The 12,770-nt window shown below is 32.5% G+C and overlaps 1 protein-coding gene across 5 annotated transcripts in view; it reads left to right on the top strand.

Moving 5' to 3' along the window:
• Positions 1–17: 17 nt before the first annotated feature.
• Positions 18–12,770, top strand: part of LOC128191471 (dynein axonemal heavy chain 7-like) — a 38,132-nt gene continuing 25,379 nt past the window's right edge. For 3 of the 5 annotated variants that reach the window (XM_052863552.1, XM_052863551.1, XM_052863554.1), the window contains exons 1-18: positions 18–174; positions 636–825; positions 1,022–1,157; positions 1,576–1,687; positions 1,815–1,919; positions 2,275–2,353; positions 2,501–2,699; positions 3,202–3,321; positions 4,777–4,960; positions 5,060–5,239; positions 5,565–5,723; positions 5,954–6,067; positions 6,255–6,266; positions 9,349–9,476; positions 9,795–10,098; positions 10,294–10,440; positions 10,768–10,904; positions 12,570–12,705. In XM_052863552.1, coding sequence (XP_052719512.1) covers positions 160–174; positions 636–825; positions 1,022–1,157; positions 1,576–1,687; positions 1,815–1,919; positions 2,275–2,353; positions 2,501–2,699; positions 3,202–3,321; positions 4,777–4,960; positions 5,060–5,239; positions 5,565–5,723; positions 5,954–6,067; positions 6,255–6,266; positions 9,349–9,476; positions 9,795–10,098; positions 10,294–10,440; positions 10,768–10,904; positions 12,570–12,705 — 2,457 coding nt within the window. In that variant the 5' untranslated portion in view covers positions 18–159. The remainder of the gene's footprint in view (positions 175–635; positions 826–1,021; positions 1,158–1,575; positions 1,688–1,814; positions 1,920–2,274; positions 2,354–2,500; positions 2,700–3,201; positions 3,322–4,776; positions 4,961–5,059; positions 5,240–5,564; positions 5,724–5,953; positions 6,068–6,254; positions 6,267–9,348; positions 9,477–9,794; positions 10,099–10,293; positions 10,441–10,767; positions 10,905–12,569; positions 12,706–12,770) is intronic. The other 2 variants (XM_052863555.1, XM_052863553.1) reach the window with 1 other exon arrangement.

The following is a 12,770-nucleotide window of genomic DNA, read 5'->3' as shown; positions in this document are numbered from 1 at the left end:
TATAAAGAATAAAAGATTATTGATATTTGCTTAGCAACGCAACGCATATTGCATGTCCGCCATTTTGTTTTGGTCAGAGGAAGTCTCGATAACCCATCGATACCAAACAAATGAAGGACACATGCGAAATAAAAATTTAGTGTGAGGCGATTTAAAAAGATGGCAGATCTTGATGTAAGCATACTTAATCATTTTTCAATTTCAATCTTACTTGACAAATGGAAGGACGATTTTCTTTTACCGTTTCGACATGTTGTACTTATTTGTTGTGCACATCCAGTGTTACCGTTGAAACTTTTGATAGATCTATTCAGACTTGATCAACTTCTTTATTTGCATACTTTAAATTTATTTTCACTCTTTCGTGTCACTTTATTTTATAATCTTTTATGTAATTTTTAATTTTAGTTTGTTTCAGTAATTTTTTAATTATTATGAAAGCATAAAATTTTATGTACACAAGTTTTATACTTTATAGAAAACCGTTATTACATAAGCTCAAAAACAGGGGCATGCATTGACATGGATCACACTTTATGTAGCAATTCCTAATGACACAGTAGTACCAAATTGTTTTGCATAATTTATGTGCTGTATATAATATTTTCATCTATATGTTGTCAATGTTTCCACAGCTTACACCCGGAAGAGCAAACGGTAGAAGTAAAGGGAAAGGGACAGATGACCCTATCCGATTCCTCCCTGTTCTTCCTTCAAAAAGATCAAAACCAGTATGGCAGCAAAATCAACCAAATTTTGAACTGTCAGGAAAAATCCTTGGAGATGATAAAAATGGAATAGATCTGGTTGGAGAGCTCACTGCTAGTAAGTCAAATAATTATAAAAATGCAACATATATGCAGAAAATGTTAGGGCTGTTGTTGATAAGAGAATCATGACAAAAAGCTTTCTTTCCCTCTTTTCACCAACTGCTAACATTGAAACATCTTTGCATTGATTTAGTGAAAAAAAAGTTCTGCCTTTGGAACTGACTTTCTCATTATCCATTCTTGTCTTTCAGGAGAGCCCAAGCGAAGAAAACCCAACCAGCTTAAACCAATTGAAAAACAGAATGGCGCAGATACAGATGTCACACAGTTTCAGCAGCCTAAGAAAGACAGGGAGAACTTCAGAAAGGCTTTGGTTGACATCATTATGTAAGTCACCCAGTTAATATATCTAAATTAGAATGGGAAAATGAGGTTAAATAGTAGCTTATATATAGTTTAGCCTAAAGTCACAACCATACAGGTTTCTTATAAATTACCGGTAAGTAACTTTTGCTATTGCCAGTATACTGTAAAATACTGGTATAATTTTTAGCAGGTACAGTATTTGTCAGAAATGATTCTTTAGGTTAGTATGGATTTGATGATGTGTATTTCTTGATGTACCCTATAACATTCACATGATTGTGTTTAACATTTGGTAATGAACTTGATCTAGAGGATAGCCAGCATTCTGCTATATAACACAATGAAATAAAATGCACAGCCAAGGCCAAATGTAATATGCCAATTGACTTAAATAAAAGTTTTGACTAATGAATAAGAATTTGTTGTCTCATAATTTTAGGCAAGAGGATGGGGTTCAACCTCATAGCGCTTCAGGATCAGTTAATGGTAATGGAGAGTTACCTCCCCTGTCCAGAACAGGAACGCCCACTGCGGCCGATAAAGATATCTTGGTATGTAAAACTGGATCATTCTCATGCAAATAAAGCTGAATTTTGAAGTGGCACTGTGGAAATGAGGGAAATCTTTGAAAGAAAAAAAAAAGATAAATGATAATTTCCTCTCTCTCATTTATTGCAGAGATATTACTACTACATTCACAATGGAATAGACACAGAACATGTCGCCCCCATGGAGGACTCTTGGCTGGAAAATGTCCTTGGTCTTGTTTCAGAGGAGTTAAAGGTATTTACTACTTACTGCATGAATTTTTGAGAAAAAGCATTTAACATCGACTCCAGGCACAAGGACTGTTTTTATCTGTTTATATGTGTATACTAACTCTAAGTGATTAGTCATTATTGAATTTATACAACTTACAGGTACTGTGTCTATATCTACAATTTAAGGGAAAGGGTCTCCAGTTCAGTGATTCTTAAACATTGCCCTCATCTCATTTAGAATACTAGGGAAGACAATATCAAATGCAACTGATTCTGTAAAAGTTCCATACAAATTAGGAATTTTATATTACATTATTTATCATTGTTTTCAATTCCATCAATCAAAAAAATCCTAATATAGATGTTCTTCTTTACAGAAGGGACATTCTGAAACCATTGAAAATTTATCAGATGAAATGAGAGAAGACTATCTTTTGAGTGTAAAGAAAGCTATTGGTAAGCACCTGATATTTACACTGTCAGTTCTGCAGTCAATAACCTTACATTTGTGGCAGTTATATGCAACTGTATCTTGACATCCTGAAGTTGTGTATTATGGTACCATGAATCTTTTCATTAAATCCTGATATTTTTCTTCTTCAGTTGATTTTGTCCTGAAGGATCAGAGAGAAAAGGAGAAGGATGTCGAGGAGAAACGCCCACCCCACAGGGAGGAAATGGATGTGGTGCCCAAACCCTGGCATAAAGATTACGTGGCTGGGTTAGAGGCCATGTCTCAGAAGCTACACATAACCACCCCTTGCATGCTGCAAGTGCTTGATTTCTGGCACACCAAATTTGGGTAAGACAACTGTCTGTGTTTTGCAGTGGGTTGCAGGAGGGGGAAGGGGTGGGGGGTGGGGGAGGGTTCTGATGCTGATGATTCTTTAAATTCTTAAATAGTTCTGAGTTCATGTTTATGGTAATTTAAGTCTTTCTGTAGGTCTGTGTGATTAAAACTCAACATTGCTAGTGTTGCTTAGATTTTTGATGGAGTTTGGTGGAGGGGGAGGGATTATTTCAATAAAGTTAAATTGTCTATTATTCTGTGTTTTGATCTATTAATTTTTTTCTAACTAATATTCATGCAAAACAACCTGATTAAATATTTTCAACTTAGGGACCTCTAATACAAAAAAATAACGTAATATTACACATACAAAAATGGTGGGTTTGATGATACCCAGCATTTTTGTATGTGTTTTAAATGTATATTTTTACCTTATTTTTATATATTCATTTTTTATTTTGATGAACATGTAAATCAGCTGAACTAATGTGTAAACTTTGTTCTGTTTATTTAGGGGCCTGCGATTTATCGATATCAATGAGTTTCACAACAGGGTAGATTCTATGGAATTGGGGACCTTCCAAAATCTCTGCATGCGGCATATAGAGAATGCCAAGGACCAATTAATGAAGAAGTGAGTCATTAACATGATTTGATGTGTATGTAAATCATATCAGAGAAAGAAATTAAAAAAAAGTCAAGATCTCATAAGGAATTACAATATTATTCAGATCTTGGACGGAAAAAGTGATGTTTCCAGAATTTCCAAATGAGTCATGGAATACTTTGTTAACATCTTGCCAAAACTTTAATCTTAATTACTATTAAATTTTTTCAAGTGTAGACTATTTTAGAAGTAGAAAATTTTCAAAGATCTAAAAAGAATTGTTAAATTAATATTGCATGTGTACAGCTATAGGTCATCTGGAAATTCCCATTAAGTCATATCATGAATGTTGCCAAAAACCAAAGCTTTCCCAAAGTATTAGACTCTAATTAATCAATATAGCTGAAATGCTATTAATTGTAAAAGCAATAAATAATTTGATCAAATAGAAAAGAGTTTGATTAACTGTCCTTTAATATATTTTAATGACCTTCAGAGCAGTGTGACTAAATTTAGAAACTACATGCACATAGATATTATGTTTATAGTGCAAGAATGAAAATTGCATGGTTTCAACTCCCCATGATGAATCATATTATTCTCTTTGATCAACGTATAAAGAATTTGGATTTTAATTGGAACAGGTCCAAGTTGAATGTTTTGGCTGTCAAGTTTTATAATGATGAATGACAGGGTTTTAGTTCTAAATTCTTACCTCAATGTTTAAATGGCTACATGTGGATTGATTATATGTTTTGTTTTTTAAATATAAGCCAAGATAATTTGTTAACATCTTTATAAAACCACAATGTCTGAGGTTAAAACAATGACAAAGTGTAATCTGTGTGTGCATGTTTATGTAACTTAATTGTAGTTCAAGGTAAAATCTTAAGACAAATATAGTCTGTTAAAATGCAACTAGTTTTCCCCTAGATATTGAATTAGATAATGTTTGATGTGGTTGAAATATAAATTTTGAATATCATACTAATTTTTTTTAATGAATACTTTTTATAAAACAGATTAAATTAAACAATGAATGAATTTTACCTTGATGATCTCTGCAGAATGCAAATTATACCCCATTCCTTATTGACTTGATTGCTGCATTTCTTTGACTTACTATATGAAAAAAAAAAGGAACGAAAAAAAAAAAGGAACAAAAACTGAACCCATACTGTAAATTGCTTTTTATTTAAGAGGACTGCTTTATGTTTTACCAGTGAAACATTTTTTTTATGTTGCAACTGATTTCAACTACTGAGTCTTTTTAAATTAACAATATGCATAACCTACCTATTGGTAGACAGCTAGTTTATGTTTAGAAATATTTGAGAAAGATTTCAGTGAACATTTCAAAAGTTTTTCACAGTTGCAGTAAGTATTAGTACATGTATGTACATAGGTCACAAAACTTTAATTTTCACTTTCATAAAATTGTGCCATTCTGATTAAAACACTTGGTTTCTTTTTTTTTCCAAGATGGTTTCCTGAAGTCCAGGTAATGTTTTACGAGGGAAACAAACGGAAACAGGTGCCAAGCAACCAAGACCCAGAGAAACTGGAGTCTTTCTTCAACTGCGCTGCTACACTGATGACTGACAACCTTCAGCAGTTGACACTCAACTCCCTCGATGATTATTCAGATCTTCTGTGCCAACCCCCAGTAAGGCCCTTAACTAAACTTTACAGATCTTTCTTGAATTTCTGCTTGCTTCTATAAAGATTACTTGTATCAAAGGAGTAATTTTTCTTTTCCAAACAGACATCTACTCGTGCATATGAGCACCCCGGGTTCATTCTGAGACTTATCTTGGATGGAACCGCCATCAAATTTGAACCAACCTTCAAAGAATTTGAAGTCATCATCTTGAATGTGTATGATGTCATGATCAAAGCTTCCCAACAAGTGCCAAGGGTGGAGACAAAACTGTACCTAGACTGGGTAAAAATTTTCAATTACATGTACTATAATGTTATGTCTTTAATTTGAGGTAGAGGGAGGGAATCAGCGTGCTTTATAAAATTGAAATGATTTACTTTGGATAAGTGAATGAGTTTTACTAGTAAAGGAAAAAATGTTGTCAGAGTTTTAAAAAATGGGATTGACTTGCAAGCTTAAAAATTTTAAGAAACCAATCGTCAAAAAATTAAATTTTTTGCGATAACAAGATTATTAAAAATCTGAAGTGGTCAGTCCTGTGCTAGCTGTTAATTGTTATAGAATTGTTAATATCAACTTAATAATATTTAACTTGAATTGCTTACAGAGTGGAAACAAAGCCAAGTCCAATCTACAACCAGTCGTACTGAAGGAGATTCTAGAAGCCCACAAAGAGAAAGTGAAGGAGTTGATCAAGAAAGAGAGCGTGGGACCAGTGGAGCACTGCAAGATCTACGACAAGTACAACTTCCTGATCTCCAAACAGGTCAGTCTGTGTTTAGTTCCCATTAGTTTTGTATCAATCCTATTCCCAACATTAATTTTGGAAGCAGAGTATCCCAATAAAGATACCAAAATAAAAAATAATTATTAATAAGACTCGTATATTCCCTGTCTTTAATTGTTCGTTCTTTGCTTTTCTGTATGTGTATCTTTTGGTTATTTTGGGGTTTTGATTTAATTCATTTTTTGATGCAATGATTAAAATTTTGATAGGCGGATGCTGATGTTGACGTATTCCTAGGAGAGACTCACTCATTTGATGAATATGCAAAAGAAATCACTAAATACAAGAAACTGGTGGATGAAGTTACATACAACTTAGACAAGGTGGGTTAGCTGTAACTGAACTTTTTTTATCCATAAGTGTGTGAATTTTTGTTGTACAATACCGGTAATTTCATTTTACTTTAAATGTTGTTGTTCCGGCCATTGTAATTCTTATAAAAACTAACTGAAAAATTTTAAAATATTTTTTTTTTGAAATGAACAATAAATTTTTGCCTCAATTTTACAGAGAGGAACTTCGGTTAGTGATCATAAAAGTTCTGTTTTTCTATTAGAAGTAGTCTTATTGTCTAGATAATATGGAATCTACAGATATATTTATACCTAATACACTGTATTAATATATAAACCAGTTAATTAATTTGTTCATTGATATATATGTTAAAGAAATTAATTATATGCCTTAATTTGCATTCACAATTTTATTTTTTTAATTTAATTTTCATGCTTTCTTATATGATTACAAAAACTGTCTGTAAGAAGATAAATGACTGGATAATTACCGTTAGACTTTCTTTTGACGTATAGAGAAATTTCGTGTACGACTCCATTAGATATTTTACATTGATAAATTTTAATACAACGTAACTTGAAAGAGACCAAATTTGAAAAAAAAAGATGAACTTCAACTTTATAAGGGAATAATAATTAATCTAACCAACCTGAAAGGCATTGGATAATTACCTATCAATTTCTGACATTTGTATTAAATAATTTTAATTTTTTTTAGGGAAATACAATATGTTATAAATTGATCAAAACTTAATTCTTACTAATATTTTATAAACTTTAATCACTGCACAAGTAAATTACTACATACCACTTAGTAATGATTAATCAATGATTTAGAATATATAGTAATTAAGCTCCAAGGAACGATGCATTAATTATTGAATTTTGCTAGTTTAATAGATTAATTTAGTTAACATGAAGTCAGAGCATCTTAACTTATATTTGTTCAATATGCCTTATTGTATACCAGATTCAGAAGCTAATTGTATTCATCATAAAAGATTTATATCTGTAGCAGAATGTTTAGAATATTCAATATTTGCTAGTATTTTGAAAATCAAATTTAAACACTCAAACATTTAAACAGTTTAAGTTCATGCATTACTAATTCATCATGTATACAATACACAATAGAAAGAAATTTTCACAGTTTAGAGTAGAAAGGATTACTGGTAGAAATCCTCAGAAGGATTAAGAAAATAAGATAACTAGATATTTGATAATCCAATTGAAAAATTTATGTAAATTTTAAAATTTTCATATATTATATTCATGATGTTGTCATAGTTTTAACTCTTCGTCATCGTTTAGATTTTTATTTTCTCACAACAAGAAATACTTCATTATTTGTCGTCAGCGTAGTAGAAAATATGTACCTATAATGCAGTTTCTTTTTTCAGCTGCTATGGAAACTCGATCAAATCAACTCATTTTTATGCACTCATGTATTAATGTTAATTTTCTTTTACTCAATTAACTCCCAAAACAGAAAGGAGGGTTTTTTAAGGTATATTTGTACACATGCAACCTCTTGACATAGACATTCTTTCTTACACCAAACTTTACCATGTATGTAAGTGACCAATCTTTGCCTTTTTCTAGTGTATTTATATATATATATCAGTATATAGTACCTGCGATCATTGAAGCCATCGGAAATGCAAGCTCAATCTGCATTAATTCCTTGAAGGCTTCGACTCGCAATATATCAAAGCATTGATTTAAAAGCATTATCTTCTATTATGTACAATTAAATTTAACTCTATGAGGGATTGTAAGTTTTTCATTTGCTGCAATTTTTCAAAACATTTAAAAGACACTTGATTTGGAAAATTGAATTGCACAGAAAAGAATTAGAAGTGGGAAGGCATTGGAATGAGACACTTGCTACATGGTATTCTTAAGTTTCGATTTTATTAGTATATAACAATTAATAGACTTTTGCAGTATTTTTCTTTCCCCACTTTATCTCCCCTTCATATCAGGAAATTCATAAACCGGTACAGTATTTACATGTATATGTTTCTTTCATATCAAAGATGAGCAAAATGTAATGTACAAGTACACTGATGATATGATAAATTGTACTCATCTGTTCACTCAAAGCATGTTCTTTGGTCATAAATATAATACTATACTCTGTCCCAAGATATTTTGGATTCACGTTTGGACGATTTTTAATAAAAATACACTTACCTGTGAAAGAAGTGCAATTGAAATAGTTGAAAGGGATATTTTCCAAGATAATTTCATTGACACATTATCATCTTTCACTCGGAAAAATTCACAGGAACGAAAACAGATTCCTTACGGAGATTTATAATGGGGAATGTTTACATCTTTTCTCCATTCGGAATACACTCGGAATACATCGCGCAATATTTCAACGTTATCATCCGGGCTTGCTGCAATGCAAAATCTCCGTAGACATCACATTTTTTAGCATTGTATTGAAACCTGATAAGCTAACAGGGGCGTTTTGACTGAGAAATCTTGGAAATTTTTCATACTTTTGAATGAACATCGTTTGGATCCTGAGGTATTTATAAATATCAAACAATTAAGCCAAACGTGAATCCAAAATATCTTGGGACAGAGTATAGTACTATGATTATATTATATACACCGAACACCAATTTTCAAGTTGTTATTCCAATGTGTTGATTATACAGTGTAATAAAATATTCAAGCATATCTTCACAAAAACTTGCATGTCTGAAAATATTGAATAATTTTTTTCTCTCATATAAAATACTTGGCCTCTCAATAGAATTTCTTGCATGAAACACTTGAACACATTTCTAAATATCTTTGGAGTCCATTGTTTTTCACTGAAAAACAATTATACACTATGTTTTTTTTCCCTTCAAATGTACATTCATGTACATGCAGTCAATCATTCTCAGAAATGATTATTCTTATCTTTTTACGATCTGTTGGAGTTTTTCTTTCATTGAAGTGGGAACTGTTAATTTAAAAGTGTGATGATTTTTAGTACATATAGATTTTGATAAAGAATTTTAGTACATCTTTTACTTTAGTGGTCTTGATTTACTTACATTTGAATAAAAGTGGTTATCATGTAAGTACAGTATATATATGTGTCACAATGTGCATATATCTATAAAAAAAAATTTTTGAGGAAAAAACCCATGAAAATATGACTCTAGAAATTTTCAGTGTTTTTTTTATTTTTATAAATGAATATTAAAATATCAATGCACACCTTTAATTTTATGAGCAGTTCAGTTGTTGAAATCTGTAGAAAAGTCAGCTAGCCCATTGATGTTTTCATTGATTTCCGAATTTAGGTGATGAGACTGGGCATGTTTGAAGTCCACTGTGATGACCTGATTCGCTCGTTGGCGAAACGAGCTGAAGCCCTCTGCCAGAAACTCTTGGGGAAGATGTCGGAGGACCACAAAGAAGCAAACAAAAAGTGAGTTTGTGACGCTGAGTGTAATAAATTAACAGCAAAAATCGAAATAAAATTTTCTGATTTTTAAACAAATTTCACCTGTCTTTTCCCTGTGATGCATTTTTCATCATCCTAGTTTGCTTAGAGCAAGAACTTACTGTTTTATTTGAGGTACAAAATACAGGAAGAGTAAAAATTTCTTCCCATAAGCTATTGAGGTTTTCTTTTTTATTTTTTCCTTATCAGCAATAGAAGGTTTTGATTATCATGGAAGAAAAGATAAAGGGAAACAACTCTTCACATTTCTTATAAATGATAACCTTTCTCCTCTTTTAATAGATTGTGCGATGATTATGAACAAATCGCAGAAAAAGCTTTGACAACTCCCAGCAACACAGAACATCTGATGGAACTGAAAGCTTACATTGAGAAAGTAGAATCAGACATTATTTTCACCATGGAGAAGAGGCTGATGGAATCCAAGGACAGGCTGACTTTCTTGTCCGATTTTGCCCAGTTCTCTCCCGCAGAAATGAGGCTGAATGCCAGTGTCTTCAAATGGCACGGCAGAATGCCCACCATATTCGAGGAACACAAGATGATCGTTTCTGACAGAAGAACTCAGTATGAGGAAGCTCTGAAGGTATGGGAGAACTTTTTTTGTTGATAAAGATATTTTTATGCTTCTAAAGATATAAGAAAACAAGATTTTTAATGAATTTTAGTCATTATGGAGTTTTACTGGTGCAGTGTAATGTAGATAGTTTCCATTGAATGCATTTATTTACATTTTTGCGTTAGTGTTGCAGAGTGTAACATTGTTTTCATTGCTGTGTAGGTGAGAAGAGAGAGATTCGTTGAGGAATTGGAGAGCTACCAGAAACAAGTAGAAGAGTTTGCTACCTACGGTGACATGAACGAGATCCAGAAATACCTCCGCAAATCTCAGAACTTGGAAACCAAGCTCACTGCTGCTGCAGAGAAGGTGGGCAAACAGTTTGGTTCTCTTTTTAATTTTTAAATTGATCTGTTATCGATGTTTAACTTAATACAACACTGATTTAAAAATGAGATGGAATTTGGGCAGACTATTTAGACAACATAAAGCCCATTACCAATATATGGATGATCTGCATTTTGCAATATGAAGTTTTTCTTAAAAGCTTAGATATGAAAGACAATTTATTTACGTTGTTAACTAAAGAATCTGTGCGTTGTCTCACATCTTTTGGTTTTTTTTTAAATCAAAGAGATGATTAAATAGTTGAATTCACCGAAATCATTAAGGTTTATTTCTTCAATATTATGTCAGATTGAGGCATTCAACAATGAGGAGGAGGCATTTGGCTGGCAGACAACAGCGTATCCCCAGAGGCAGACCATTCAGAACACACTGAAGCCCTACCTCAGCCTGTACGAGCTCACGGTGGAATTCAACAACAAATACAAGTGAGATCCTCTTTCTTTTCTTCAACTGTTATAATTTCCAATTAAATTGCCAATTAAAAAGAAAAATTAGGGAAAAAATTCAATGGAAAAAAATTTTCTCCACTGAAACAAGCATACTTTTACGGTAGTTAAATGTAAGTGTTGGGTTGGTGGCAAATTTCTAATGATTTATCCGACTAATTTAGAATTCATGAGGTGCGTACTTAAATTGAATCAGAAGTTTGTAAGACATCAGTAATTGTGCATAATTAATGAAGAAGGCAGCCTGGTATTGATTGGGTGTGTGTACCGTATTTTCCCGACGACTCGTCGATGCGGACGACTCGTCGAATTGCCCATTTTTAGCCAAAATTTTAACAAAATCCTATGATACGTCGATCTCAGACCATACGTCGATCTTATCACTTCAAAATGGCCTATAAAACTGCAGTAACATTATCAGTGTATGATGCCACGATGTCACCGATATTGCTACCAATTATTATTAATGATTAACATTAAAACAATTACGCTTTATACTTATGCATCAAATTTTCAAATACCGGCAACTTCTACAAAGTCGCTTGCATTTTAAACAATTCCCGATATCGCGTGTTATGCAAAATTAAACTTACTTTGTCAGAAATATTTTATTCCCAAGCATTAAAATAAGTATCCACTCTGACTATCGCCAGTGTATTCGCCATTACGTAACCAGCCACCTGTTGACTCGGCGCGTGGTCAATGTTTGTTTAACAATTTCCGGTGTCATAGGCATGCACCTGTCTGGTGTCGGACTTCAAAGGGGGATCTCAAATGCAGAAAGCTTAGCAATTACTATGATTTGATGAAACTTGTTTACTTTGTATCCAGTAATGCAGTTACACGCTATTGTTTTACATAGACACTGTTAGAAATAGATCGATCATTTGTACGACTTGATAATGACGATATACGACATACATACGTTTCCTAAAAAAATTATCTAACAATAATCAAAGAATTGGACAATAATTAATCAATGAACTATAATCACTCTTATAACGGTACTCTTTATATACACAGGGAGTGAAATTGCCGTAAAGATCTCAGCCTTAGGGCAAGATTATTAACACAACCGGTGTCAGCCTATTGTATAAACAGTAGTATTGATAATTGCCGATTACGTATTTCAAGATTGAATTTGACCATTAAATATTTCTGATTTATACTTTCCACTAACAACTCTTTACAAATAAAATAATTAAATTTAAAAAAACATCCCCCGGACCTACTGCAATATTCTCTTCCATTCAAACTTGGTTTCAATTTTACTGCGCAATGTTATCTTCCTACTAGTGATACATAGAACCATGTGACGATGTGTTTATAAAAACGGAACGGTAAAACTTTTCATTGATAAACGACAATGTAACATTTTTTAATAACTGTTGTTATTATTATGTATTTAAGTGTTGACAGATGAGTGAAAATGATAATTATTAAAGATGAACAGTGAATTCAACAACGTAATTTTCAATCACACAGCCAACTCAAGATGATTAAAACCAAGATTTTTAATGCTATTTTTAAAAAATGTCTGACTACGAGCCTACGACAAGTCGAACAAGACGATAAGTCGGGTGCTCTGCTTCAGATGAAAAAAATACCGACTAATCGTCGGAAAAATACGGTATTTATCTACAGTGACTGGATGCATGGACCCATGTCCAATGTAAATCCGGATGAAGTAGAGAATGAAGTAGGAAACTTCTGGAGAAATCTCTACAAGCTGGAGAAGCAGTTTGACTCGGTGCCCCAAGCCAAGAAAATTGCCTCCAAGGTAAAGTTGATAAACTGATGAAAAATTTAATTGGATAAATTTTTTTATGCAAGATATTCAAGGAA

The sequence above is a fragment of the Crassostrea angulata genome, chromosome 7, assembly GCF_025612915.1.
Source record: "Crassostrea angulata isolate pt1a10 chromosome 7, ASM2561291v2, whole genome shotgun sequence".
In the NCBI taxonomy this organism is placed as follows: Eukaryota; Metazoa; Mollusca; class Bivalvia; order Ostreida; family Ostreidae; genus Magallana; species Magallana angulata.
This window is presented reverse-complemented; position numbering and strand designations above follow the sequence as displayed.